Source organism: Talpa europaea, assembly GCF_964194135.1.
Source record: "Talpa europaea genome assembly, chromosome: 15".
Taxonomy (NCBI): domain Eukaryota; kingdom Metazoa; phylum Chordata; class Mammalia; order Eulipotyphla; family Talpidae; genus Talpa; species Talpa europaea.
The window spans coordinates 75,830,423-75,855,365 of NC_140083.1; the positions used below are offsets into that span (position 1 = coordinate 75,830,423).

Below are 24,943 nucleotides of genomic sequence, written 5' to 3' on the forward strand. Positions count from 1 at the left end.
GTCATATGGTTGGTGAGTGGACATACATTTATACATTAAGTTAAAATAATTGCTTGAAATGTATACATCTTTCAAATTCCTTGCTTTTTTTTACTGTGTTACCCTAATACTGCCTACCTATCCTAATTGTATTAGTCAAGAGGAGTTTTGTTCTAATGAAAAAAATGCCTATGATTCAAATGTGACCATTAAAACATATATCAGTAGGACATAATGAGATACAAGTAGACACCATTACATTTTTTTTTTTTAATTTTTTTTTTTTTTAATAGAGGCATGCTTTATTTATTTGTTTGCTGGTTTGTTTGTTTTTGTTTATACATGCACTAGGTACAGTCAGAAGCGCGGGAGGGTGAGAGAATTCACCAGAGCCAGAGCGGGGAGCAGAGCAGGCAGAAGGACCGAAGTACACTGCTGAGGGGAGCAGCGGGCGGCAGGAGAGGTCTGCACGCCATGTGGGACCCTCCTCTGGTGGCCGGGGAGCAGCCGGGGATCGAACCGGCGCCGCAGAGGCCGCGCGCAGTTTCGCAACCCAGCGCTCAACCGCTGCGCCACCGGGGAGGCCCGACACCATTACATTTTAAACCAATTTGTAAAAGACAGCGCCAACAAACTTGGACAGTGGATGGACAAAGGGTTAATGTAGTATAAAGAGTCATAAGCTTTTGATCTTTTCTTTCAATTTTGAATTATAGAGCTTCCCTTTTCTAGCTATCTCTAAGTTTCTATTTTCTTGTTAAAACCAAGTGCCATAACTTTACAATTTCTCTGGAAATTAAAAGAATTCATTTCTGTGTACCTAGCTTATTACTTAGCAGTCAGTATGCACCATTGTTTATGGTGATGGATCATTGAAGCAATAGCTTCAAAGAAAACTGAATCCACATTTCTTAACAAAATAAATGCAAGTCCAGAGAAGTAGAGCAGATGTGCTAAGCCTGTGGAGATGTGATAGGCGGCTAACCCTTGAAACAGTAAAAGAATCAGAAGATAACAACTGTTTGGATCACATAAAAGGTTATCAGTGTTAAGATTTGGATAAAAGGGAATGTAGAATGGTGAAAGTTTACTGCTAATGTAATGTTACAGGTGGCAATATTTAGACAGCTTATAAACTCTAGGTCTTTAACAAATAAATTGACTAAGGATATATAAATAATATACACAAAATAAGATAGTGAAGTATGAAGGGAAACACTGATCTTCTGTATCAGGAATGCCACCCTCCTCTTTGATAACTTTTTTCTGATTTGGCAAAGTTGAAGTCAAACTGGTATTGGCTTCTGTTGCGGCTAGCATGATAAGTAAACTGGCACAGTCTCTTTGAAAAAAAGTTCCACAGTGTTTACATTTATTTAAAGTTGAAGACCTGTTCCTTTTGGGTTCATGAGTGTATAAAGGAGCTGTGTGCAGGCATATTTAGGGAAAAGACCGTCTGCACACCCTTTGATAGTTGAGATTGCATGTGCACTGAGACTTCTAACAGGAAAACTCTCTCACGTTTCCATCTTACTCAAGCCATCACTAGTGTTCAGCAGTGTGAGTTGTATAAATCACCCCTTACTGTCATTAAGTCTTATTCTTTGTTATCATGTTGATTCAAGGCTCAAGATTTTCCATTAAGTGGTACTAACACCAAATCTGAATAATGCCTATACTGAAGCCACAGAAATTACTCATTTTAACTACAGTGCCCTTGCTTACCACCTTTAAACACTAGGTGACAGTGAAGCTATGGAGCTCATTCCACAACAATTTCAAAACTTGGGTTGGCCTGCAAAATAATTCCCTAACTTCACATAGCTCTCAAACGCCTTTCAGATTTCTTCAGCAGTCACTTTCAAGTCTCTTCATTTTCTCAGTGAGTCTTCTCAGGCCCTCTGATTCCTAATCCCTTAGTCTTTTCCCCCACTCATCCTTACTTGCTGTCCAGCCTAAGCAGCTTCTCTCATTCTCTCTACTGCCACTGAGCTGCCTGTAAAGGGGAGGTCCACCTCCACCTGCTCACAGTGCCCTCTTTCAGAGCCATTCTCTTTAGCTAACTGTGATAAAACATGGCTTTCCCTTAATAATTTGAAACAAAACCTTTTGTTTAAATAGTTAAGGGAGTTTCTTGCCAGTGTTAAAGATTGATAAAGAGATATTTAGTATCTATAAATTTTTATGGCTCTGATTTTTTTTTTTCTTAAACTGGCTTGGTATCTTACGGAGATGAATAGTCATTTTCACTGACTGTCCTAAGGATACCATTGTCCCTCATTGCAGATAAGGCCATCACCTATGTGCCTTAAAGGCCATTCTTCTACTGGCAGCGGCAGCAGCAGTAGCTGAGAACGCCCTAATCTATCTTTTTCCTTTCTTTTCCTCACTTCTAACTAGGGAAAGCATCCTCAGCGCACAAAGGCAGAGTTGCAACCTAGGTGTATGTCTGACCACCTGTCCGCCAAACCCATGAAGCGCGAGGTGAGTATGTGTGAGAGTAGAGAGGAGCCAGAAGTGTTCAGAAAGGATGGGTCCACTTTATTTCATGTACTTTTGTTCCCACTTCTTTCTTTACTTTTAATCTCAATTTTTAAAAGCTCAGTTATGGAACAGTCTAATGTACAATACATTTCTAGAAAGAAAAGGAATTATAAAGACTTTTTTTTTTTTTTTTTTAGAATTACAGACACCAGGCATAAACTCATCCATATTTAATGCGGCTAAAGTTTTGAAGGGGGATGGTGAGGATAGAGTTTGCAAGGCCACTATAGTAGTAATAAAAACAAAGCCAGAGCCAGGATGTAATATATAGTTAGCTGGGTATATTTGGATGTGGCTGTCATATAAAGTATGTTGTAATATATAGGTGGAAGAAAATGCTTGATTAATGAGATTTTGGGGTCCCCTGACTATTAGTGTATGTCTTCAGTAGGCAATGGGAAGGGAAATGATGTCATTAGAACTTTGTTTTAGGAAAATCTGTCTCGTATCATCTTGATAAATGACTTTGGAAGTTAAACTAATGTAAGAAATCAGTGAATGATATTTCTAGGAAGAAATAGCAGTAGAATCCCTGCTATTGGAAATACTGATCTAGAGTGGAGAAGTTGACCTTTGAGAGGGGAAATAACTTCATTAGAGAGTGGTAGGTACAGGGATCATTTTGCAAGAGGTTGAGTGGTGAGTGAGAGAGGAATTCATAGGACCGTGACTTTGTCCTTTCTGAGAAGTGACTGAAAGAAAACAAATCATGAAAAAGTTAGAGGAAGCAGGATTGAGGGAAGTTTGTAGAAGGTTCCTGTTTTGTTTTTTAACTGGAGAGATAGCGTGGGCATGAAAGATTTAGGATGTGCCCAAGTCTCTAGTAAGACAAAGTGCTTGAGAGGCAAGGTCTCACCATGGAGTCAAACTGCCCACATTTCTAAGACACAAACTTGAGTGGGGACAGGACAATGTTGTGAGTATCTGTTATCCGTTACTCTGTCCTCTGAAAGAAGTGGAGGCAGAATGTCAAATGAAAAGGGAATGTCTGGGGTAACATCTAGGTTTTCCAAGCTGTACCCAGGAGCAATTATGTTAGGGTATTTTCCCTTTGGGAGTTCAGTGTTAAGTGACTTTAGCATCGCTCTTGTAGGAAGGGACAAATCTGTTATTAGTAACTAAGATTTAAAAATGGGCAAGGTGGGAGAGGAATGAGACCTGAGGGCTCTAAAATGAAGGAAGGTAAGGACAAACAGAACGTAATAAAGGATGAAGCCAGGACTAAGGAGGAGGCAGTCAGAGTTAAAGTTCATACTCAATGCTGGCCAGTTCTCACAGCCGGTTTTTTTAACCATTTCTCTCCTTTTAGCATGTTTGAATATTTAAACAGTCATAGAAAGTCTCCTGTGTAAGGAGACAGTAGGTTTACTGTAGTCCATGCCTTTGGCTAGCCTGTTGCAGTACGCACCCTCTTAACTGCCCTGCAGTACTTACTTACCTTTTTCACATGATGGCACATTACACAGATCTTGTCATTCAGGTATTCTACATTGGGGTGTGAAAAGGAAAAAACTAGTTGGAAATTTCTAATTAATTCTTTAGATTTACACTTTATGTATTTGTTTTTTCCATATCATAGAGGTGTCCTTGCCAAGACATAAATTGCCTAACATTTAATTACCTCTGGATTGGCAATTTTCCCTCCTGATCAGAAGGGTTATTGTGCTGACATAACAAGGTTTGAGGAAGGCACATAACACAAAAACGCATGAACACCCAGTCATCATCCTTATGAACCAGAAAAGGATCCTGGATTGGCAGTTCCATCATGACTGACTTCCGATTGCCCCAGTCTCTTCTTGACCCAAGTACTCACTAATTTTGGAATGGCTTTTGGCAGTTGGTATCCAGCCATAGTTCTCAAGTGGTTTTCTTGCTCAACTTGCCTCATTGGGTCCTCTCCATAATTTTTATTACCTTGACACTTAACTCCCCCATGAATCTTTGGCCAAGTCCCAAATACCATAATTTACATTCCAGATTTCATAGTAGTTTGAATACAGACCAAAAGGTTCCTTATTTTTTGGTGCAAGTAAAAGCTTAACTTAAAATGCTAAAATGTCTTTTGGTTAATCTTAATAGTATTTCCTTTTCTTTTAAATTCTCTTTTATTTTAGACGTATGTAACCGTGCATGGTGTTAGATTCTGAATATGGTATGGTATCAAGTGTATGGTAGAAAACCTTAGTTGTAGCGTCCGTTTTGCCTTTTTGTTTAAACAGTAGAAATTCTATAGGCCCTTGAAATCTTCCAGGCAGGATTCCTGACCAGACTGTTTTGGTCATGCATAAGTCCAATCTTAATGTCTTTTAAAAAATCTTTCAATTGTGGGCCAGCGGTTGAGTGCTGGGTTGCGAAGTTGCCTGCAGCTTCTGCAACACCATTTCGATCCCTGGCCACCGGGCGAGGGTCCCACATGGCGTGCAGACCTCTCCTGCCACCCTGCTCCCCTCAACAGTGTACTTCATCAGTCTGCCTGCTCTGCTCTCCACTCTGCCTCTGGTGAATTCTCTCACCCTCCAGCGCTTCTGACTTTACCCAGTGCTTGTATAAATAAATAAAATAAAATCTTTTTTTAAAAAAATCTTGCAGTTGTTGCTCCTGGGGAAAAGATTGGCAAAGGAGACTGTCTCTCCAAACCCTGGGATTAGGACTGCGCTGGTTATTTTTGTCGGGAAACTGGACGTTGCTAACTGTAGGAGCTCTTTGCAGTGATACAGTCTCAAGTGTGCTGCTGAAGTTGGCCAGGGTGCCAGGGAGTCTGATAACCTGCCTTGAGGGAGGGGGACATGGAGAGGGAGTCCTGGCACTCTGGTTGTAACCACAGATTCTATTTAGTATCCTTTAGTTTATTTCACAGTGATGTTTCCAATTAGCTTCTCTTTAAAAATCCCTCAATTCTATCAGACCTATAAAGCATTTAAACACCTAATTCCACCCCATTTGCCAAAGTCTGAAACAGTCCTCTGTCCTCAGGTAATAAGTTGTGTCCTTTAGCAGTGGGTGTTTTCATTAGCATTTGCTTTACCAAAGGATGCAGAACATTAGTATTTCCTTAGTTTTTGTTAGTCACAGTCATGTATAATATCCCCTTATACTGCTTAAAGGAAGAATATTTTGTATTTTCACCTGCTGTCCTTTGTCAGGGTGAGGCAGAATGCACATATATTCAACATTATATAACTTATGATTTCTATATATGCCTCCGCCCCCCCACTTTTTCATTGTGTCAGACTGTAGAAAGCACTCATGCATTTTGCCTTGCATGAAATTTGACAAAGCTTTGTTTTCCTCTGTCTCCTCCTCCTCTTCCACCACTTTGTCAGATGATGTCCTCAGTATCTGCTTAATGTAATTCACTATACAGCTGAGAAGCGCAGAAGGCTATTTATTCTTTTCTTTTTTTTGGTTTGTAATTCCATCATAACTTCTCAAATGGGCAAAGATGTTGCCCAAAAGCTGGAATAAGCAAGGACCTGGGGAGTGGGGCAGGGGAGAGGAGAGTGGTTAGAGGGTGATAGCTCGAGATGCATTCTTCGGAGGCTCTGTTTAGTGCCTGTAGCATCCGCATTTCAGAAACATCTAACATAAACTGCCTGCTCTGCTTTTAGGATAAAGATTTTAGGAACTTTCATACTATTTGGGCTACCAGAACTCCTTTATGAGTACAGAATTACATATTGCAGTAATTACAATGGCTTGTTTTTCATTTTCATCTCTTATTCCAGATTCTTAGTTTGTAGGTAGTAAACTTTTAATATCAGACTCATAGAATTTGAGTGGTAAAAATGTTTTTGAAAAGGGATCTTCATTTTTTTCTCCCCATGATAAGGCCAGTTACTTAGTTTTCTTAGTAAAACATTTTTGGAAATTTACATGAAATGGAAGATTGTTCTTCCTATTGAAAAAAAAAATCTGTTAAGTAAAACATTCCTAATTGTTTCACCTATAGTAGAATAATTGACGGTATCTTTACTGTGAGGGTGGACTGAATTCTCCTTTGTGCACATCTGATTTATCTTTCTGTGTCTCTGCAACTTAAGTGTTCTCCACTGCAGGCAACAGTTATTAACCTCAATAACAATATTTAAAACTGTTCTAGCTTTTGGGCCTCCCCCATGGCGCAGCGGTTGAGGGCAGCGTTGTGAAGCTGTCTGCAGCCTCTACAGTGCAGGTCCGATTGCTGGCCAGCCAGGGAGATAGCCACATGGCGTGGCAGACCTCTCCTGTCTTGCCCACTGCTACCCTCAGCAGTGTATTTCAGTCAATCTGTCTTTTCTGCTCCCCGCTCTGTCTCTGGTGAATCCTCTCACCTTGTGCCTCTGGCCTGTACCCCAGTTCTTGTATAAAAATAAATCTTTTAAAAAATTAAAATATTAAAAAAAAAAAACAGTTCTAGCTTTTGTATCAGCACAAAGTCAAGGGGACAAATTGAAAATAAATTTTTTATATATTTTTTTTATATTCCCCATACAATTGCAACCCCCTTATTTTGAACCCAATCCCTCCTTTCCCCACCCCCACAAAGTGTGCCTCTGGTTCATAGCTGTTTGTTGATTTTGATTTTTTCTTTCTTATAGTTATTCTTTTTCCTGGTTAAGTTTTCTAGATTCCTCCTATGAGTGAGACCATCCGGTATTTTTCTTTTTCTTTCTGGCTTATTTCGCTGAGCATGATCCCTTCCAGCTCCATTCATGTTGCTGCAAATTGCATGGGTTTGTCTTTTTTGAATGCTGAGTAATATTCCATTGTGTATATGTACCACATCTTCTTGATCCAGTCATCTATTTTTGGGCATTTGGGTTGTTTCCAAAGCTTAGCTATTGTAAATTGTGCTGCTATAAACATAGGGGTGCAGGTGCTCTTTGGAATTGATGTTTTTGTGTCCTTTGGGTAAATACCTAGGAGTGGAATTGCTGGATCATATGGAAGCTCTATCTTTAGTGGGTTGAGGAATCTCCACACAGCTTTCCATAGTGGTTGGACCAGTTGAAAATAAATTATTTTAATCCTAGTTTCAGTGTTTTGGACTACAGAATAGCTCAAAATTATATTTGGAAATATTCACAGTAAAATTTTCATGAATTATAATGGTGATGGTCCTGCTTTCCTTTACTTCCCCCCGCCCCCAATTAGATTTCTTAGGTAATCACATTCCCAGTTAGCACTTACGGTCCTCCTACTAATGTGTTGGTGCTGGGAAGCAAGGGGAAATGCTGGCCAGTCTTGAGTAATTTTCATAAATTTCTGTGCATTCACCTTTGTCTCTTTTCTGTATCTTAAAACAAAATGGTAGCCCTTCCCACCAAACTCCAGATTTTATTATTAGTAAAATATAAAAGTCATTAGCTTCAGAGTCCTGTGCATTATTAAAATTGTAAATTTTTAGTTTAAAGAAGGGTACATTTTAATATTTCACTTTCATCAAATATTTTCTAAGAATGTTTTTCTGAATTGCCTCAATTTCTTATCTCCAGTCTAGCATAATCCTCATAAAATTATCTCCCAAAAGAAGGTATTTGCAAACCATATCAGTCAAGAAGCTAATATATAAACAACAAAAATACAGCCTCATTAAAAAATGGGCATCTCAATCTAAATATGCATTTAACCAGAGACATACACGTGGCCAGTAGACACTTGGAAAGATGTTCTATATTGTTTATCATTAGGGAAATGCAAATCAAAACCATACCAGTTAAGATGACTATTATCAAAAAATCAAGAAATAAGTGTTGGTGAAAACGGAGAAAAAGAAATCCTTGTACCTGTTGGTGCAAATTCAAACTGGCATAGCTACTTTGGAAAAGAGTAGGGAGTTGTCTCAAAAAAATTAAAAACAGAACTGCCATATGAGCCATTTACCCCACTTCCAGGTGTTTACCTGAAGAACATGAAAACACTAACTCAAAAAGAGATAAGCACCCCTGTGTTCAGTGTAGCACTGTTCACAACAGCCAAGATACTTAACAACCCAAGTGTCTAATAACAGATGAGTGAATTGAGTGTCTAATAAATGAATGTGGTACAATACAACATGACATCTTGCCATTTTGACCACATGGATAGACCTTCAGAGAATTATCCTAAGTGAAATAAGGAAAAGGGGCAAATTCTATATGATTTCATTCATTTGTGGAATATAAAGAAAAAGCAATCAAACGCTACAAAAACAAACCCTAAGACTCTGATATCAAATTGATGATTATGAAAGTGGGAAGGGCATAGCTTGGTGGTAGATGGTGATTGGGCATTTGGCAGTGAATATGATGTGAAATACAGTGTTGCTGAGGTGAGAGGCTACACCTGACCTCTAAACTACTGTTACTTCAATTTTTTTTTAAAAGGGGGAAAAAAAGATTATTTCCCAGAGATTGTAGATGTTACCGGGCCAGAAACTTTTACCCTTTTTTAAGTGATTTAATATTAGTGTGCTTATGTATCTACACATTCCTTCTTTCAATGATAAAAGCAACTTGTGGTTATAAAAATTGCCAGCCTATTTAATAATATTTACTGTGCCTATTGAATAAAAATTAAATCTTAACTATCCAAAGAGGTGATCTTGTGTTTCTGTGTATTGACTCTTTATACTTTTTGGCTCTTCACAGGAGACACCTGTACTTACCAGAATAGAAAAACAGAAGCGCAAAGAAGAGGAGGAAGAACGTCAAATTCTTCTCGCAGTGCAGAAGAAGGAGCAGGAGCAGATGCTGAAGGAAGAGAGGAAACGAGAGCTGGAGGAAAAGGTCAAGGCAGTGGAAGGTATGTGGACTCTTTGAAGCACCATATGCAAGAGAATTAACCTCCTCGTAGTTAGAACTAGTCTTTCTCGATTAACTAAGTTGTCCTGACAGTTCCTATTGAGGTATCTTGTACATTGTTTTGTCTTCATCATCCAGATTGACCTAACTTTGCATTTCAGCAAGAGCACTTAGATTTGCTGTTGTACTCTTGCTTCCATTTTCTGCTTGTTGCTCTTACCTCTGCTATGTCATTCACATAGAATAGCAAAAAGTAGGGAAAAAATTAATTTTCTAATGACAACTAATAGCACAAATAATTACAAACACATGAAATATCCTTTAAAAAGTCTTAGCAGGGCCTCCCCAGGTGGCACATCGGTTGAGCACTGGGCTGCGAAGCTGCGTGCAGCCTCTGCAGCGCCGGTTCGATCCCCGGCCACCAGCGAGGGTCCCACATGGCATGACAGACATCTCCTGCCATGCCCGCTGCTCCCCTCAACAGTGTATTTCATCAGTCTGTCTGTTCTGCTCCCCACTCTGGCTCTGGTAAATTCTCTCACCCTCCCTCGCTGCTGACTGTACCCAGTGCTTGTATAAATAAATAAATAAATAAATCTTTAAAAAGTCTTAGCAATACTTTATTAGATGTGCTATATAAATTTTAATAATATCATTAATGTTACTAGAACAAAACCGTTTTTTCAGACTTAGGTTCAGATCTCGTCTTGAAATAAGGAGCCTTTTCTTTCGTTTGAGTTGAAACACTCACCACTGCGCCTTGGTGTATGAGAGAGGAGCTTTGTATGTAAGCAGGCCTAATGAATCATGCCATAGCAGGTCACTTGATTTGGTTGAGTACAGACCAGTTTGTCTTTTCTTTTTAATAAAAGTATTGAATTTTTAAAATTTTGAATAAAACAGCATGATAAGGGTGTGACTTTGTTAATGCAGTGTTTCATTAACAGTTCTACACTCATATTTCTAGGGTTTGTTTTGGTTTAGTTTTTTGTTTCTGTTTTACACAGAAGAACTGGGGTATAGGCCAGAGGTGCAGGGGGTGGAGGCCATGGTGAGAGGACTCACCAGAGACGGAGTAGGAAGCAGAACAGGCGGATCTACTGAAATACACTGCTGAGGGGAGCAGCAGGAGAGACAGGAGAGGTCTGCTGCGCCAAACATGGATTAGCTCCCTGGCTGGGGATCGAATTCGGGCCAAAACAGTGATAGTGCTGAGACTTAACCCCCAAGCCTCTTAAACCAGGAGGCCCCTTGTTTAGTTTTGTTCCTTAGTGTTGTTTCTTCGTGTTCCACATGAACAAGTCATCTGATATTTGCGTTTCTCCTCACTTTTCTTTGCTTAGCATAATCTCATCCAGTTTCACACATGCCTTTGCAGTGGCAATATTTCATGTCTTTTTATAGTTGAGTCGTATTTCATTGTGTGTCTACACCACATTTTTAGCCACTCATCTGCCATTTGGGCACTTCAGATTGTTCCCATAGCTTGGTATGGTAAAATAGTGCTGCAGTGAACATAGGAGTGCATCTTTCTCTTTGAATTAGTGTTTTTGCATTCTTTGACTCTGTACCAAAGAGTGGGATTGCTGGATCATATGGTAGATCTTTTTATGTAGGGGCGAGACCAGTCTGCATTCCCAGCAGCAGTACACAAGAATTCTGTTTTCTCCACGCCCTCACTTAAGTCTGGGTTTTTTGTGGTACATTCTCACATATGTGAGGTGGTATCTCATTGTAATTTTGATTTGTATTTCCCTAGTAAGTGATGATAAGCATTTTTTCATGTGACTATGACCCATCTGTATGTCTTCTTTGAAGGAATGTCTACTTAACCCTTCTGCCCATTATTTGATTGGGTTGTTTTCTTTTTGTTAAGTTGTATGAGTTTTTTGTAGATCTTGGATGTTAGCCCCTTGTCGGATGTATGATGTGCAAATATTTTCTCCCATTTGGTAGGATATCTTTTTACTTTCATGATAGTTTTTTGCTGTGTACAAGCTTTTCAGTTTAATGTAGTCCCATTGGTTTATTTTTGCTTTTGTTTCCCTTGTCATTTGAATCTAGTCTCCAAAAACATCCCTGGAGTGTTTGCCTATGTTTTTTTCCTCTGTGTTTTATAGTATCAGGTTTTACATCCAATATAATATATTTACATATATTTTACAAAATGAAAAAAAATTGCAGTCAACTAGAAAATGGATTATTTGAGCAGCCAAATACTGTTCTTGAGTTATAAAGCAAAATTGTTAAGATTTGATAGTTTAGTAGTTACTTTAAGCTTGAAACCAGAATTCTCTTTTTAAAAGAAAATCTATTAAAAGTTGTTCATAGCAAAGTTCCTATAGTTTATTACAACAGATTAGATTATTTACAAGTAGAATAATCCAGAAACAGAAACACAAGTCAAATGGAACATGATGGGGAGAACACTGTTTTCAGAGTCATGTCATGCTCATAGCTAAGCAGGCACATGTGGTGCCTGTCCCTTGGGGATAAAAATAGAAGACCTGGGGCCTCCCCGGTAGCGCATTGGTTGAGCGCTGGGCTGCAAAGCTGCCCGCAGCCTCTGCAGCGCTGGTTCTATCCCCAGCCGCTGGTGAGGGTCCCACATGGCATGCAGACCTCTCCTGCCACCCTCAGCTGTATATTTCGTCAGTCTGCCTGTTCTGTTCCCCGCTCTGGCTCTGGTGAATCCTCTTACCCTCCCACACTTCTGACTATACCTGGTGCTTGTATGTATAAATAAATAAATAAATATTTAAAAAAAAAAAAAAAAAAACCTATCCTGGTTTCTTTCTCCATCTTGCTGTCTTACAGTGTTCCTCATCTTCCTGCCTCCCTTTTACTCCTGACCTTCTTGTTCCCTGCTGGCAGTGAGTGCCCGTCAGACCAGCAATGGAATGCCAAGTGTGTTTCTCATCGCCATGACTATGAGCCAGAAAAAAATTATCCCTCACTCCCAGTCCCTGCCAATTCCATTTGGCATCTTTCACTTGTTCCCAGCCAAACTTATTACTACCACTGGCTTGGTAGGAACCACTGCCAGTGGTGCAGGTGGGGGGTGGGTGGGAAAGCAAAGACAAATGGGTGTGCATGGATGCATTTGTAAATTCAAAACCTATGTGCATATAAAATCCTGTATGTGTTTGTTTTGAGAGTCTGGATATTTTCATTTTTGAAAAAAAGATACAAAAGTCCTCAGGTCATCAAAGAAAAATAATCCTCCGTCTTCTATTTTTTCCCTTTTCTTCTAATTTTGTTTTCTTTTTTTTTTTTTTTTTTTTTTATTTCTTTATTTATTTATTATATTTGTTTGTTTGTTTTGTTTATACATGCACTGGGTACAGTCAGAAGCGCGGGAGGGTGAGAGAATTCACCAGAGCCAGAGCGGGGAGCAGAGCAGGCAGAAGGACCGAAGTACACTGCTGAGGGGAGCAGCGGGCGGCAGGAGAGGTCTGCGCGCCATGTGGGATCCTCCTCCAGGGCCGGGGAGCTGCCGGGGATCGAACCGGTGCCGCAGAGGCCGCGGGCAGCTTCGCAACCCAGCGCTCAACCGCTGTGCCACCGGGGAGGCCCCTAATTTTGTTTTCTACTTTCCCATCCAGCACCTCCTACTGCCCTCATCCCCCATCTTGAACACAGTGTGACTAAGGAAGGGTGTCCTACTCATTTCTATTTTTCATAAAGCAGCTATAGAAACATCCTAATTTTCAAAAAGAAGATGGCAAAAAATAGCTTCATGACTATTTTGTTCATATTTGTTCATTTTCTCAAAATTACTAAGAACATAAAATTATTTAGAGAATACTTAACTCACTTGTACACTAACACTTCGTGTTCCTTATAGATCGAGCCAAAAGGAGAAAGCTCAGGGAAGAAAGGGCATGGCTGCTGGCTCAAGGGAAAGAGCTTCCCCCAGAACTTTCCCATCTGGACCCTAATTCCCCCATGAGGGAAGAAAAAAAGGCTAAAGACCTGTAAGTATTTAATGAAACTAGTAGTAGCGGCCAGTGTCTTACCAAACACTCAGACATTGTGTTCGGGTACTATTCTCTCCTGATCCTTACAGCAGCCCTGTATGGTCAGCCATAGTCGGTGTTCACAAGCTCCTCATTCTGCTGTACGCTTTCTCGGTATTCTTTAGCTCACAAAAATGCACATAGAGTAAAATAAAACCTGAGGTAGAAAATGCTGTTAAATAACAACAATATCAGATCATAAATTAAGTTCCGGTTCATCTTGACCATTCCCAACATTTTATATATGAGGAAAATTTTTTTATTTTTTGCTAAAGGATGCTAACCTTTGCATTGTTATCCTCAGGTGTGTTATCAGTATCAGATGTCTTGTTTTTTTTTTTTTTAAGTAAAGATTATTCCAAATCTTGATGCAGTCAATTACATGTCTGATTGAATCAAAAGACTTAAAAGAGAAGGTAGTCAAAGTTACTCTTCTTTTCTGATTCACAGCTTTGAGTTGGATGATGATTTCACTGCCATGTATAAAGGTCAGTTCCATTTCCAACTGTTGTATTTCTGATAGATAGAAATACTCCTGTGTGAGTATTAATTAAGCTCTCTGTGCCTCTCAGTTCTAGATGTGGTAAAGGCGCATAAGGATTCCTGGCCTTTTTTGGAACCTGTGGATGAATCTTACGCCCCTAACTATTACCAGATTATTAAGGTAGAGATTTACTTTGCACCTATATATGCTACATCGTCTGTGTCTTTTTTAATTTTTGTTGTTTTTTAGTTAAAGTTCATCTATTACTCCTTGAGAGCCAGGGTATTGGAGACTTGTGAGCAATTCCTAATGGCATGATTCCTTTGCCTCATATGAGGTGTTTTTGCCCCCATATATTATAGCTAAATGCTTTCCCGTTTAGGTCCCCATGGATATTTCAAGCATGGAGAAGAAACTGAACAGTGGTTTATACTGTACCAAGGAGGAATTTGTAAATGACATGAAGACTATATTCAGGAATTGTCGAAAATACAATGGGGAAAGTAGTGGTGAGTGGAGAAGGGTTTTGCTCAGGGTACACATTCTACTATACCATTAGCACAGAGCGTGAAGCATCTTTTCTTCGAGAAATACATGCCGAGAGGGCTCAGATTATTTCTCATTAACCTAGAAAGCCAGTCTGGGTCTACATTGTACTTTGTCTGTTAACCACAGACAGTTAACCACAGTCAAGACTGCGCCTGAGTGGAATTGATTCTTAAATCATTTTGAGACGTGCACAGAGTAAATCTCTAGCAGTATGTACAACTCTGGGTATAGAAACATGGAATCATTTATTCAGTAGCTCAGTATGCCTTAGTTTTTTTACTAGGTAGTTTCAATGATTGTATTAATGTTTTTTTTTAATTTAACCTTAAAAATTAAATTTTCACTGGTTTGGGTTAATAATGTTGGAATCACTGCATCAGCCATTCGGTCCAGAGCCCTTAGGGCAGAAACCATATGTGGTTTCATCTTGTATCCATAGCTCATAACAAATGCTCAAGTTGACTTAAATTTAGGATTTGCCCCAGTAGCTTCTTTATTGCTTCATTAGAAGAGGTCAACTCTTTTTTTTCTCCCTATAGAATATACCAAGATGTCTGATAATTTAGAGAGGTGTTTCCATCGGGCAATGATGAAGCATTTTCCTGGTGAAGATGGCGACACAGATGAAGAGTTTTGGGTCAGAGAAGATGAAAAGCGAGAGAAGAGACGGAGTCGTGCGGGGCGAAGTGGCGGAAGTCATGTTTGCACCCGCTCCAGGGACTCCGAAGGGCCCAGCAGGAAGCAGCAGCCTGTGGAGAATGGGGGGAAGTCCTTGCCACCTGCGCGCCGAGCCTCCTCTGGGGATGATCAGAGCAGCAGCTCCGCACAGCTCCCTCGGGAGCTGGGGACCTCCAATGGCCGAGGCTTCTCCCGTCCCCCGCATTATGGTGGGATGCCCAACCAGGCACCCCTCTTAAACCAGATGGTAAGCGATGGCTTAAATTCTGTTGTGGTTTCAGTTGGCTTCACTTCTAAACTAACCTCTCTGTGCATGGTTGATTTCTTCTCCCCTCATTTGTCCTTCCTTTATTCCTCCTTTCTCCCAATCATTGGTATCTGCAGTCCCAGTGTGGGCAAAAATCGGGATTAAACAATCTTTCTATGTATAAAGTCGAGTAGGATCTGTACGTAAGGTACACCATAGCTGTACAGTTTCATGTTGGGAGCCATTGAGGGGAAATAGGCTGAAAAATGTGCTGAGAGAGGATGAAATAATGGGAAAGATTGAAGAGGACCAGATTGGTCTCACCTTCCCTGGAGAGGCAATTGGTGTCAGTGCAGGTGCTTCCTCACCTCAGCACCCATATGCTAGAGATCTCCACATCTTGGCCACTCTGTCCTGAATCCTTAGTGCATTCACCTTCAGGAAAAGTCCTTTCCTACCTAATACCTGCTTCCTCGCTCTCTCTTTTCTCTTCCTTTCCTCGCTTCTCCTCCTCCAGAGGCCAGCAGTCCCGGGAACGTTCGGTCCTCTTCGAGGGTCAGATCCCGCCAGCTTACATGTGTCCTGTAGATTCCCCGAACCACACCCTGGAGAGCCTGCACAGCAGCATCAGCCTTTTGCCATGCAGGTAAGCAGCCTGCTTAGAAATACTCTCTCTTCCCTGGTTAAATTCAATTCATTATCTCCTGTTCTACAGAATCTGTTACCATAGATTATGTGCCTTACAAGAGATGTTAATTGAGTCTGATGAACTCTCTTGTCTTTGTATCTTCTTGCCAGCCTCCCGTTGGAATTAACAGCCACCGAGGACCCAGGCTAGGCACACCTGAAGAGAAGCAAGTGTGTGGGGGTCTGACACACCTTTCTAACATGGGGTCACATCCTGGATCCTTGCAGCTTGGGCAAATGAGTGGCCCTACTCCGGATGGAAATATGTTTCCTCCAGCTCAATTCCAACCAGGATTTATTCCTTCCAGGCATGGAGGGGCTCCACCCCGACCCCCAGACTTTCCTGAAACCTCAGAAATTCCTCCCAGCCATATGTACCGTTCATATAAGTACCTGAATCGAGTACACTCTGCTGTCTGGAATGGGAACCATGGTGCTACAAACCCAGGATCCCTGGGGCCAGATGAGAAGTCCCCAATGGGGCCAGGACCCTCTCACCAGCCTCGTACTCTCAGTCACATGATGGATTCCCGAGTGATGAGACCACCTCTCCCCCCAAACCAGTGGACTGAACAATCAAGCTTTCTACCTCATGGAGTTCCTTCTTCAGGGTATATGCGACCACCCTGTAAATCTGGTGGACATCGGTTACAGCCACCTCCAGCCCCAGCACCAAGTTCGCTGTTTGGTGCGCCCTCCCAGGCTCTGCGGGGGGTGCAAGGAGGGGACTCCATGATGGATAGCCCAGAGATGATCGCCATGCAGCAGCTCTCCTCCCGCGTCTGCCCACCAGGTGTGCCTTACCACCCCCGCCAGCTTACTCCCCCCCATCTACCTGGCCCTTTTCCACAGGTGGCTCACTCACCATCTGTAAGTGTGTCAGCCCCCAAGCCTGTCTTGGGGAACCCTGGGAGGACGCAGGATAGCAGTGACACACACGATCCTGAGAATGACCAAGGTAACTTACACGGCCGCTCCTGCCGCCTTTCGGCTCTTTAAGTTGTTGAGTCATGAGCAGTCTTTATACAGGACGCAAAACCCAACACAAACTGGTTTTCCGCCTTTTTTTTTTTCCTCTCTTTGTTTTTCTTGAATAAGAGTTAACTAAGGGTTAACCAATCGCCTAGTATTGTTTTTCATGCAAAAATTGAAAAGAAATTGTGATAATGATCGTTATACGGGTGAAGTGCTTACTGTGCTACTAGATACTGTTTTCAAGACTTGTGTATAGTATTTTTTTTTTTAAATCTGTTTTTATTTTGGATACATATTTGTGATCTATTGAGAATGGAAGGTAGTGAGAGCTAGCAAATCTTGAAGGAATTTCTGAGAAGTACCATAAGAGAATAAAATGAAACTGGAGGAGAAAGATGAATAAAAGACAATTCATGTAATTAGTGCCTATTTCCAGGATAGATGTCTAACAGGTATTATGTTTAATTTTCTTCCGTCCATGAATAGAGAATGGGGACACCTGGAGTCTTCCAAAATGTGATGAATCTACTTAAAATTTATGTTATTTATTCAAACTTTTTAGGTTTTTTTGTTTGTTTTTAAGATTTATGCATACAAGAAGGTGGGGTATGGGCCAGAGGTTGGGGGGGGGAGGTGAGAGGATTCACCAGAGACAGTGGGGAGAAGAACAAGCAGATTGTGAAACATACTGCTGAGGGGAGCTGCAGGCGAGCCAGGAGAGGTCTGCTGCACCCTGCGGGTAGTTCCCTGGCTGGGGATCGAGTTCATGCTGCAATGACCGCAGACAGCTTCATAGGTTGCGTTTTAACACCTTGTGCCACTGGGGAGGCCCCTTTTTAGTTTTTTTAATGAGAAAAGGCCTACTTTGGGAACACAAGCTCTAGCAGAATTTCCTACTACTTATTTCAAGTAGTGTCTGAAATTCTAAGCTAGAAAAAGAATGCCGCTTGTGAAACCTTGGATAAGCTTCTTTGTTGCCATTTTTTCTGTTTACTGAATATTGAAAAATGCAGATTTTATTAAGAAGACTCTACTTATGGGTTGGTTCAACAGAAAGGTAAAGAATTGTGAGATTGTAATAAAGTATTTAAGTCTAATATTAGTTTCATTGGGTTTATTGCATTTTTATAATGTGTTGAAGGTGCCTTTTCTGTTATATGCTATAGGCATGTTTTCATGATATACAGATAAAATGAATATTTTCGTTCATTCAACAGCTATTGAGTCCCCATTTGGTGCGGGTAGTGAGAGGATTATAGGGAACAAAGCAAGGCCCCTGTTGCTCCAGAGCTTATGCTCTGATGAGATAGAACCTTCTTAATACTCGTTATGCTGTGGGCCTTGTGTCAAATTTTAGCCTTCTGCCTGGTCTGCATTTGGGTATGGTGACAGCTGAACACCCTCCTGACACATTCCACATGCATCGGCTTGGAGTCTTTGTGCCATGAACCATTCGCACCCTCTCACTGGCCTGACAGTGACAACGCAGGAGGAAGACAAGAGTATCTTGAAAGGCAGTATGCAGGGGCCTCAAGTTCATGACCTGAAAAGGATTCTAAAAATGCCCGGCTGAGCTTGAATGTTCACCTCTACCCTGACTCCGTTAGCCGACTACTTACCATGCTCTCTGCATTACCACCTTCGTCAGCTATCAGCTATTGAATTATTTTGTTCTCTGTTTTCCTTGGAACAGATACCATGCCTGGTCTTGAGGAGAAACCACCAAGTGTTGGTGCTTCAGAGGGGGTGTACCTCAAACAACTACCTCACCCTACGCCTCCCCTGCAGACTGACTGTACCAGGCAGAGCTCACCACAAGAGAGGGAAGCAGAGGACCCAGACCTCAAAAGTGACTCTTCAGAATCTGGAGACAACTGTAAAGCAACAAAAAGCAAGAGTGCCTGGTCCTCAGATAGCAGCTATACCAGCCCAGCAGCCCAAGGATGCATGAAGGACGTCTCCACTCTGGCAGATAGAGAGTCGCTACCCGAAAATGGAGTGATTGTGGAAGTATCCCCTTGTGGATCACAGGTGAAGGGGCTTGGTGGTGGTGGTTCAGAAAAGCCACTCTGTCCCAGAGGAAAAATGCTGCAGGAAACCATACCATGTGCAGGACAGAACCCAACTACACCTCCCAGTGCAGACCCAAGTTTGATGGGAGGCACTGTAAACCAGTTTTCTCCCTTGTACATGCCTGGCCTGGAATACCCAAATTCGGCTACACATTACCACGTCAGTCCAGGCCTACAAGGCTTGGGCCCTGTCATGGGAAGTAAACCCTCAGTATCGCATCCTCAGCATTTTCCCCCTAGAAGCTTTCAGTCTAACAACCCTCATTCAGGAGTCTTTCCCCGATACCGCCCCCACCAAGGAATGAGGTATTCCTATCAGCCACCACCCCAGCCTTCCTACCATCACTATCAGCGAACTCCTTACTACACATGTCCACAGGGCTTTTCTGACTGGCAGAGGCATCTCCATCCCCCAGGAAGCCCAAGTGGCCCAGCTCCTAGCCAGCCTCCCCCACCAAGACACCTCTTCTCAGATAAGAGCACCATGGCCGGTGTGCAAGGCTGTGAGACACTGAATGCTGCCTTAACTTCCCCAAGCCGAATGGATGTGGTGGCTGCTAAGGTGATTGCAAATGATGGGCAGAATCCTGGTCCAGAAGACGAGAAGCTGGATGAATCTGTGGAGAGACCAGAGAGTCCCAAAGAATTTTTAGACCTGGACAACCATAATGCAGCTACCAAGCGACAGAGTTCACTGTCAACCAATGAATATCTTTATGGAACTCCTCCTCCACCTCTGAGTTCAGGGATGGGATTTGGTTCTTCTGCTTTCCCACCCCATGGTGTGATGCTACAAACAGGGCCTCCTTACACACCGCAGCGGCCCACCAGCCATTTCCAACCCAGGGCCTACTCGTCTCCTGTAGCTGCTCACCCACCTCACCACCCAGCAGCTGCCCAGCCTAATGGCCTCTCTCAGGAGGGCCCCGTCTATCGCTGTCAGGAGGAAGGCCTGGGTCACTTTCAAGCTATAATGATGGAACAAATTGGCACTGGAAGTGGAATGAGGGGACCTTTCCAGGAAATGTACAGACCATCAGGGTAAGATTTCATTAGGTTGGGTTTGTTTAATTGAACAAACATCAGTTTATAATGTTAAATAGGTTCCAGGTGTACAGCCTTAAACACCAACAACCGTATATACCACATTATGCTGACCGCCAGAGGTCTAGATTCCACCATCACCATACAGTTGACTTTACCCTTCTATCCAATTTACAAACGCCGTCCTCCGCTTCTGGTAACCGCTGTTTATTCTCTTATAGTCTTGTTTTTGGTTTGTGTTGTTTTCTTATCTACTACATATGAATGGAATCATACAGTGTTTGCCTTTCTCCTAACTTATTTCAGTAAGCATAATACCCTCTAGGTCATCCATGTTGCTGCTTTGTTAATATTGGAGGCATTATAGAAATAAATTAGCCTTAGAGTTCAGTTTTAAGTTAGGCATTATTTTCCCCCTCATAAAAATAAATTGGCATTTAAATAACTGGTTAAACTTTGATATTAAAAACAAAATAATCATGGATTAGGAGCTGTTGGCAAAGGCTTGGACATTACTGCTGAATTCATCCACCTTGAACAAAGTAAAAGAGGTCATTGGTAATATCCAGGTTTTACTCCCTGTCTCTCACTCCCCTCTCATTGAATGAAGAATCTAGATTCATCAGAATTGGAACAAGTCAAATCCTGTCCTCGTGAGAATTCTCAGTTAATAATGCTTTTAAGACCCACCAAGGTTAAAAAAAAGGGGGGGCTCTGAAACCTTATAAAATAGTACTGCCCAACCTATAAACCAGCATGCCCCTCACCAATACCAAGCCCTTCCCCCTAACATGTTGCCTTATTTGTTTTATACCCTTCTAAAAATATTCCTTTCCTTTGCTTTGTTTTCTAAATCATTGAAAAGTAAGTTATAGACATCATGACCCTTTACCTCTAAGTACTTCAGTATACATCTCCTAATAGGGACATTCTCCCAGACACCATCTCAAAGTGTTACCACACCCAAGGAAAATGGCATCAGTGGTGTCTAAGAGAGTCCTTGTTTACTTTCTGCTGTTATCCCCAAGATGTCTTTTTTTAAGATTTATTTATTTATGCATACAAGAACTGGGGTGTAGACCAGAGGTGCAGGGGATGAGAGGATTCACCAGAGACAGTGGGGAGCAGAACAGGCAGATCAACTGAAATACACTGCTGAGGGGAGCAGTGACAAGACAGGAGAGGTCTGCTGTGCCATGTGGGTAGCTCCCTGGCTGCTGGGGATCAAATTCATGCTGCAGTGGCTGGCGATAGCTTGATAGTGCTGTGTCTTTAACCCCTGCCCCACTAGGGAGACCCCAAGACATCTTTTTTTTTTTTTTTTTTAAAGATTTATTTATGCACACAAGGGCAGAGATGCGGGGGATGAGAGGATCCACCAGCGACAGCAGGGAACAGAACAGGCAGACTGACTGAAATACACTGCTGAGGGGAGCAGCAGGCGAGACAGGAGAGGTCTGCCTCGCCATGTGGGTTTCTCCCTGGCTGGCCAGGGATCGAACTCGTGCTACAGAGGCTGCGGACCACCTCATAATGCAGTGCTCAACCCCCTGCGCCACCAGGGAGGCCCCCCAAGATGTCTTTTATAGTTGGTTGGTTGTCTTTTTCCATCCAGCATCTAATCTATTTTGTGTATTTACATGTGTTTGCTATGTTTAGTCTCTTGATTTGCAACTTTTGTCCTATCACTGGTTTGTTTTCTTTGTTTTATAAGACTCCAGGCCAGTTCTCATATAGTGCGTTCCAAATTAGATTCATTTCATTTTCCCTTGTCTTTAGAATCAGACCCTTGTCTTTAGAATCAGATGAAACCGCCCTGTGGAGGTGATAAATGCCGTACTTAACACATCACACCAAGAGGCACATGATGTCAGTGTGTTGATGATTTCAAGTTTGATCTCCTGCATAATTAAGGCAGTGTCGCCTGAAAGCTGCTTGAATAGTGTCTTCTTTTGCAAGCTGTATCTTCACTAACTCTTCTCTATTCCTGTCTTGTGACTCTAGAATGCAGGTGCAGCCAGCCCAGGCGCAGTCCTTGTTCCCAAAGACCCCAACACCAGCAGCATCCCAGGAAGAGCTGCCCCCACATAAGCCCCCGACAATTCCTCTTGATCAGGTAAAAGTTATCAAAAATTAGAGTTTTTCTTATTCCTCCAGATTATAGGAAATTGGCCCATGACTTCATTGCCGTTCTGAAAAAAACCTTTGAACGTGTCCTGTTGATGAAGGGACTTTCCCTGGGAAGTGCTTCCAGTCCTGCAGGCAGTTGGTTGTAAGGTCTAGTCAGGCTCTGTGCTCACTGTGACCTGGCAGTGGGGAAGATTGGGAAAGGAAGACCTGGGAAGTAGCTTCTCTGCTGTTTGCCTCATGTTCCTTTTCCTGTGCTCATGGTAACCAGCTGTTTGGGGATTATTTAAACCTCATTTCCCCAAACTGGCTTCCAACATTTGTCATGATATGACACCTTGTCTGTTTTTATAGACACCAGTTTCATTTGAGGGATACCTGTCAATCAGATTCCAAAATAATACTAGGAGCTGCCTTCAAGGACTGCTTCTGCGCCAGCCCCAGAAGCTCGTTGCTTCTCCATGTATGTTGCTTCTCCATGTATGTTTCCTCTCATCTCTTCCCGGACCCCCATAAAGAAATTGCCGTCCTTCTTCTCGAGTGTGCGAGAAGTCTTGCAGCCCCTAAGTGATGGGGCTCGGGCTTGAGTCAGAGATGAAGGACTGTAGCGTTTCACCCTCTGGAAGCAAACTGTGGCTGCTGGGGCTATATCAAGTCGTCTTCCCAAATACAGAGAAACAACTCTGGTTGGTTAAAACAGTTTGTAGCAAGTTTTTAATTTTGTTATACTGGTCTTTGTTTCCTCAGAGCTAGTCCATGGAGGAAATAACCCCCAAGGAAATGGAAAGCTGCACATGAAGACTGGAACACGGAGAATGTGGGGTGCGATCCTCCCATCTCTCTCCCTACCACCCGCCACACCCTCCACGGAGCCATTGCCAGGGCCCTAGAAGCACACTCCCCAGATCACTAGCACAGCTCACAGAGCACCTGGGTCAGAGCTGGATTTCTTGCATAAATAATAGACTGTCAAGAACAAACAAACTGGAAGTAGTGATGGCTTTTCAAGTCCTGAGGCTTGTCCAGGGGAATCATCTGAAGCTTGGGGGGCAGGGGGGCATACTTGAGAATGGAGTGGTGCTTGTAAACTCTCATGAGCAGCTAAACTCAGGTATATATTTGGGGAGGGACTACTCGTAGTATTAATGTGTTTGGAGCTGGGTCCAGTTTACAGAATTTTCATGTTGCCTTTAAAATAAGTTTTGTTGTTGGTGGTGAATGTATTGTACATAGAATGGGAAGGGTGGGTGGGGATGTGGAAGAAATGGAAATCCTAACTGGTGGGCATGCAGCACTGGAGTGATCCTTACCTGTTTACAATCGTGTCACACTGAGTATCTGAGAGGCGGAGAAGAGGGTAGGAGAGGTTTCATCTTGTAACACATTAACTGTGTTTCCTCAGTGACCAGCTGGCCATTTAAGAGCTAAGGGCCTTCCTTCCAGTCAGCCTGAAAGAGTCCAGTTACACCGCCCCTACCCGTGTGGTTTCTCATTCATCATGGAGGCAGAGTGCGCTCCTTGGCACCGCCTACCAGAAGCTGCCCATACCCTGGATTCCAGAGAGCAATACCCTTCCTAATTTTGCCACCAGCCCTACCAGATAGTTGCAAGCCAATACCAGGGATTGGGATCACTAGAGTGTTTTGCTTATTAGAAGGTAAAATGCATCATCCTCTTCACAGACCTGCCAGGACTGTGATCTGGAAGGCATCACACAAAGCTTTCTGGCACGAATCACATTTTGTGGAAGTGACTACTCAGGTTTGTATATGTTAGTATCAATAAAGAAATTGCACAGTTTTGAATAGGAGAAATGTATTCTATAGATTTACAGTTTGAATTTAGGAATATTTCAGTATATATAGTTTTTATTCATTTTAAGTGGATTATAGTAAAAGAAGTCATGGTGATTTAAAATAGCTATCAGGAACAAGTTCTTGGAAATCATTTGTCATATCTGTGATAGGAAACAATTTTACAGTATTAAATTACTTTTTTACAGTTTTAGAAGTGAATTACACTGGATTTGCCCTGTCTAGCATTCTGTATTTGATTTTAGCTGAGATGCCACCAAAGTTAGGGCCCATGTCTTAAACTTCTGAATATCCCACAAAGGGGAAGAAGAAGAAGGAAAAAAAAAAAAAAAAAACTAAAAAATGCCCTGAAATTAGAGGTCTTTGTACAGATATTTTTAAGCATGTCTTTGGGATAGTAGGAAAACTTCCATAAAATATTAATCTGCTCTAGTTTCTTACAAATTCAACTGTTGGAGAGGTGAATAGAACTTTTCCAATTCCCGCATCCTTCATGACATGTGGAACTGTCATGTTGTAAATTGCTAGACATGTACCATCAGCAGGAAAAGAAACATGGGAAACATCAATGTTAGATGAATGGAGCCCCCAAGATTCCAGCTCCAGGGTCATGGAGACTCCCCGTGGATAAGTGAGTAAGCGGACGCTTGCTGACCTGACAGCCCAGGCAGGACTGAGTTGAGCAGGGAACACAGATGTTTCTAAGACAGGATGCACAAAAGTCCGAATTATCTTCAACAGACTTCGATGTTAAATCTGGTGTGCTTTTAAGTGGAATGAGTTCTGAGGCTGTGACCTCATTTGATCCTAATCCTTGCTAGAAACCTATCACTGGTGTGATCTAGTTTAAAAGAGTGAAGAGGTCGGTGTCATCCTTGCAGGAAGATCGGAGTGGAGGGTCTATGGGCAGGTCTTGGTCAGCCCTTTTGCCGGTGTAAGCCAGCACCGTGGTTGCAGCCC

General features: G+C 42.1%; 1 protein-coding gene across 1 annotated transcript in view; it reads left to right on the forward strand.

Moving 5' to 3' along the window:
• The window catches only part of CECR2 (CECR2 histone acetyl-lysine reader), a gene marked incomplete at both ends in the record, with an annotated part of 127,584 nt that overhangs the window by 101,970 nt on the left and 671 nt on the right, over nt 1-24,943 (forward strand). The window contains 12 exons of the mRNA XM_084256115.1: nt 2,380-2,463; nt 9,135-9,288; nt 13,135-13,264; nt 13,757-13,794; nt 13,879-13,970; nt 14,173-14,299; nt 14,879-15,264; nt 15,782-15,910; nt 16,063-16,909; nt 18,620-20,039; nt 22,047-22,158; nt 23,852-23,930. Of these exons, the coding sequence (XP_084112241.1) occupies nt 2,380-2,463; nt 9,135-9,288; nt 13,135-13,264; nt 13,757-13,794; nt 13,879-13,970; nt 14,173-14,299; nt 14,879-15,264; nt 15,782-15,910; nt 16,063-16,909; nt 18,620-20,039; nt 22,047-22,158; nt 23,852-23,930 (3,598 nt within the window). The remainder of the gene's footprint in view (nt 1-2,379; nt 2,464-9,134; nt 9,289-13,134; nt 13,265-13,756; nt 13,795-13,878; nt 13,971-14,172; nt 14,300-14,878; nt 15,265-15,781; nt 15,911-16,062; nt 16,910-18,619; nt 20,040-22,046; nt 22,159-23,851; nt 23,931-24,943) is intronic.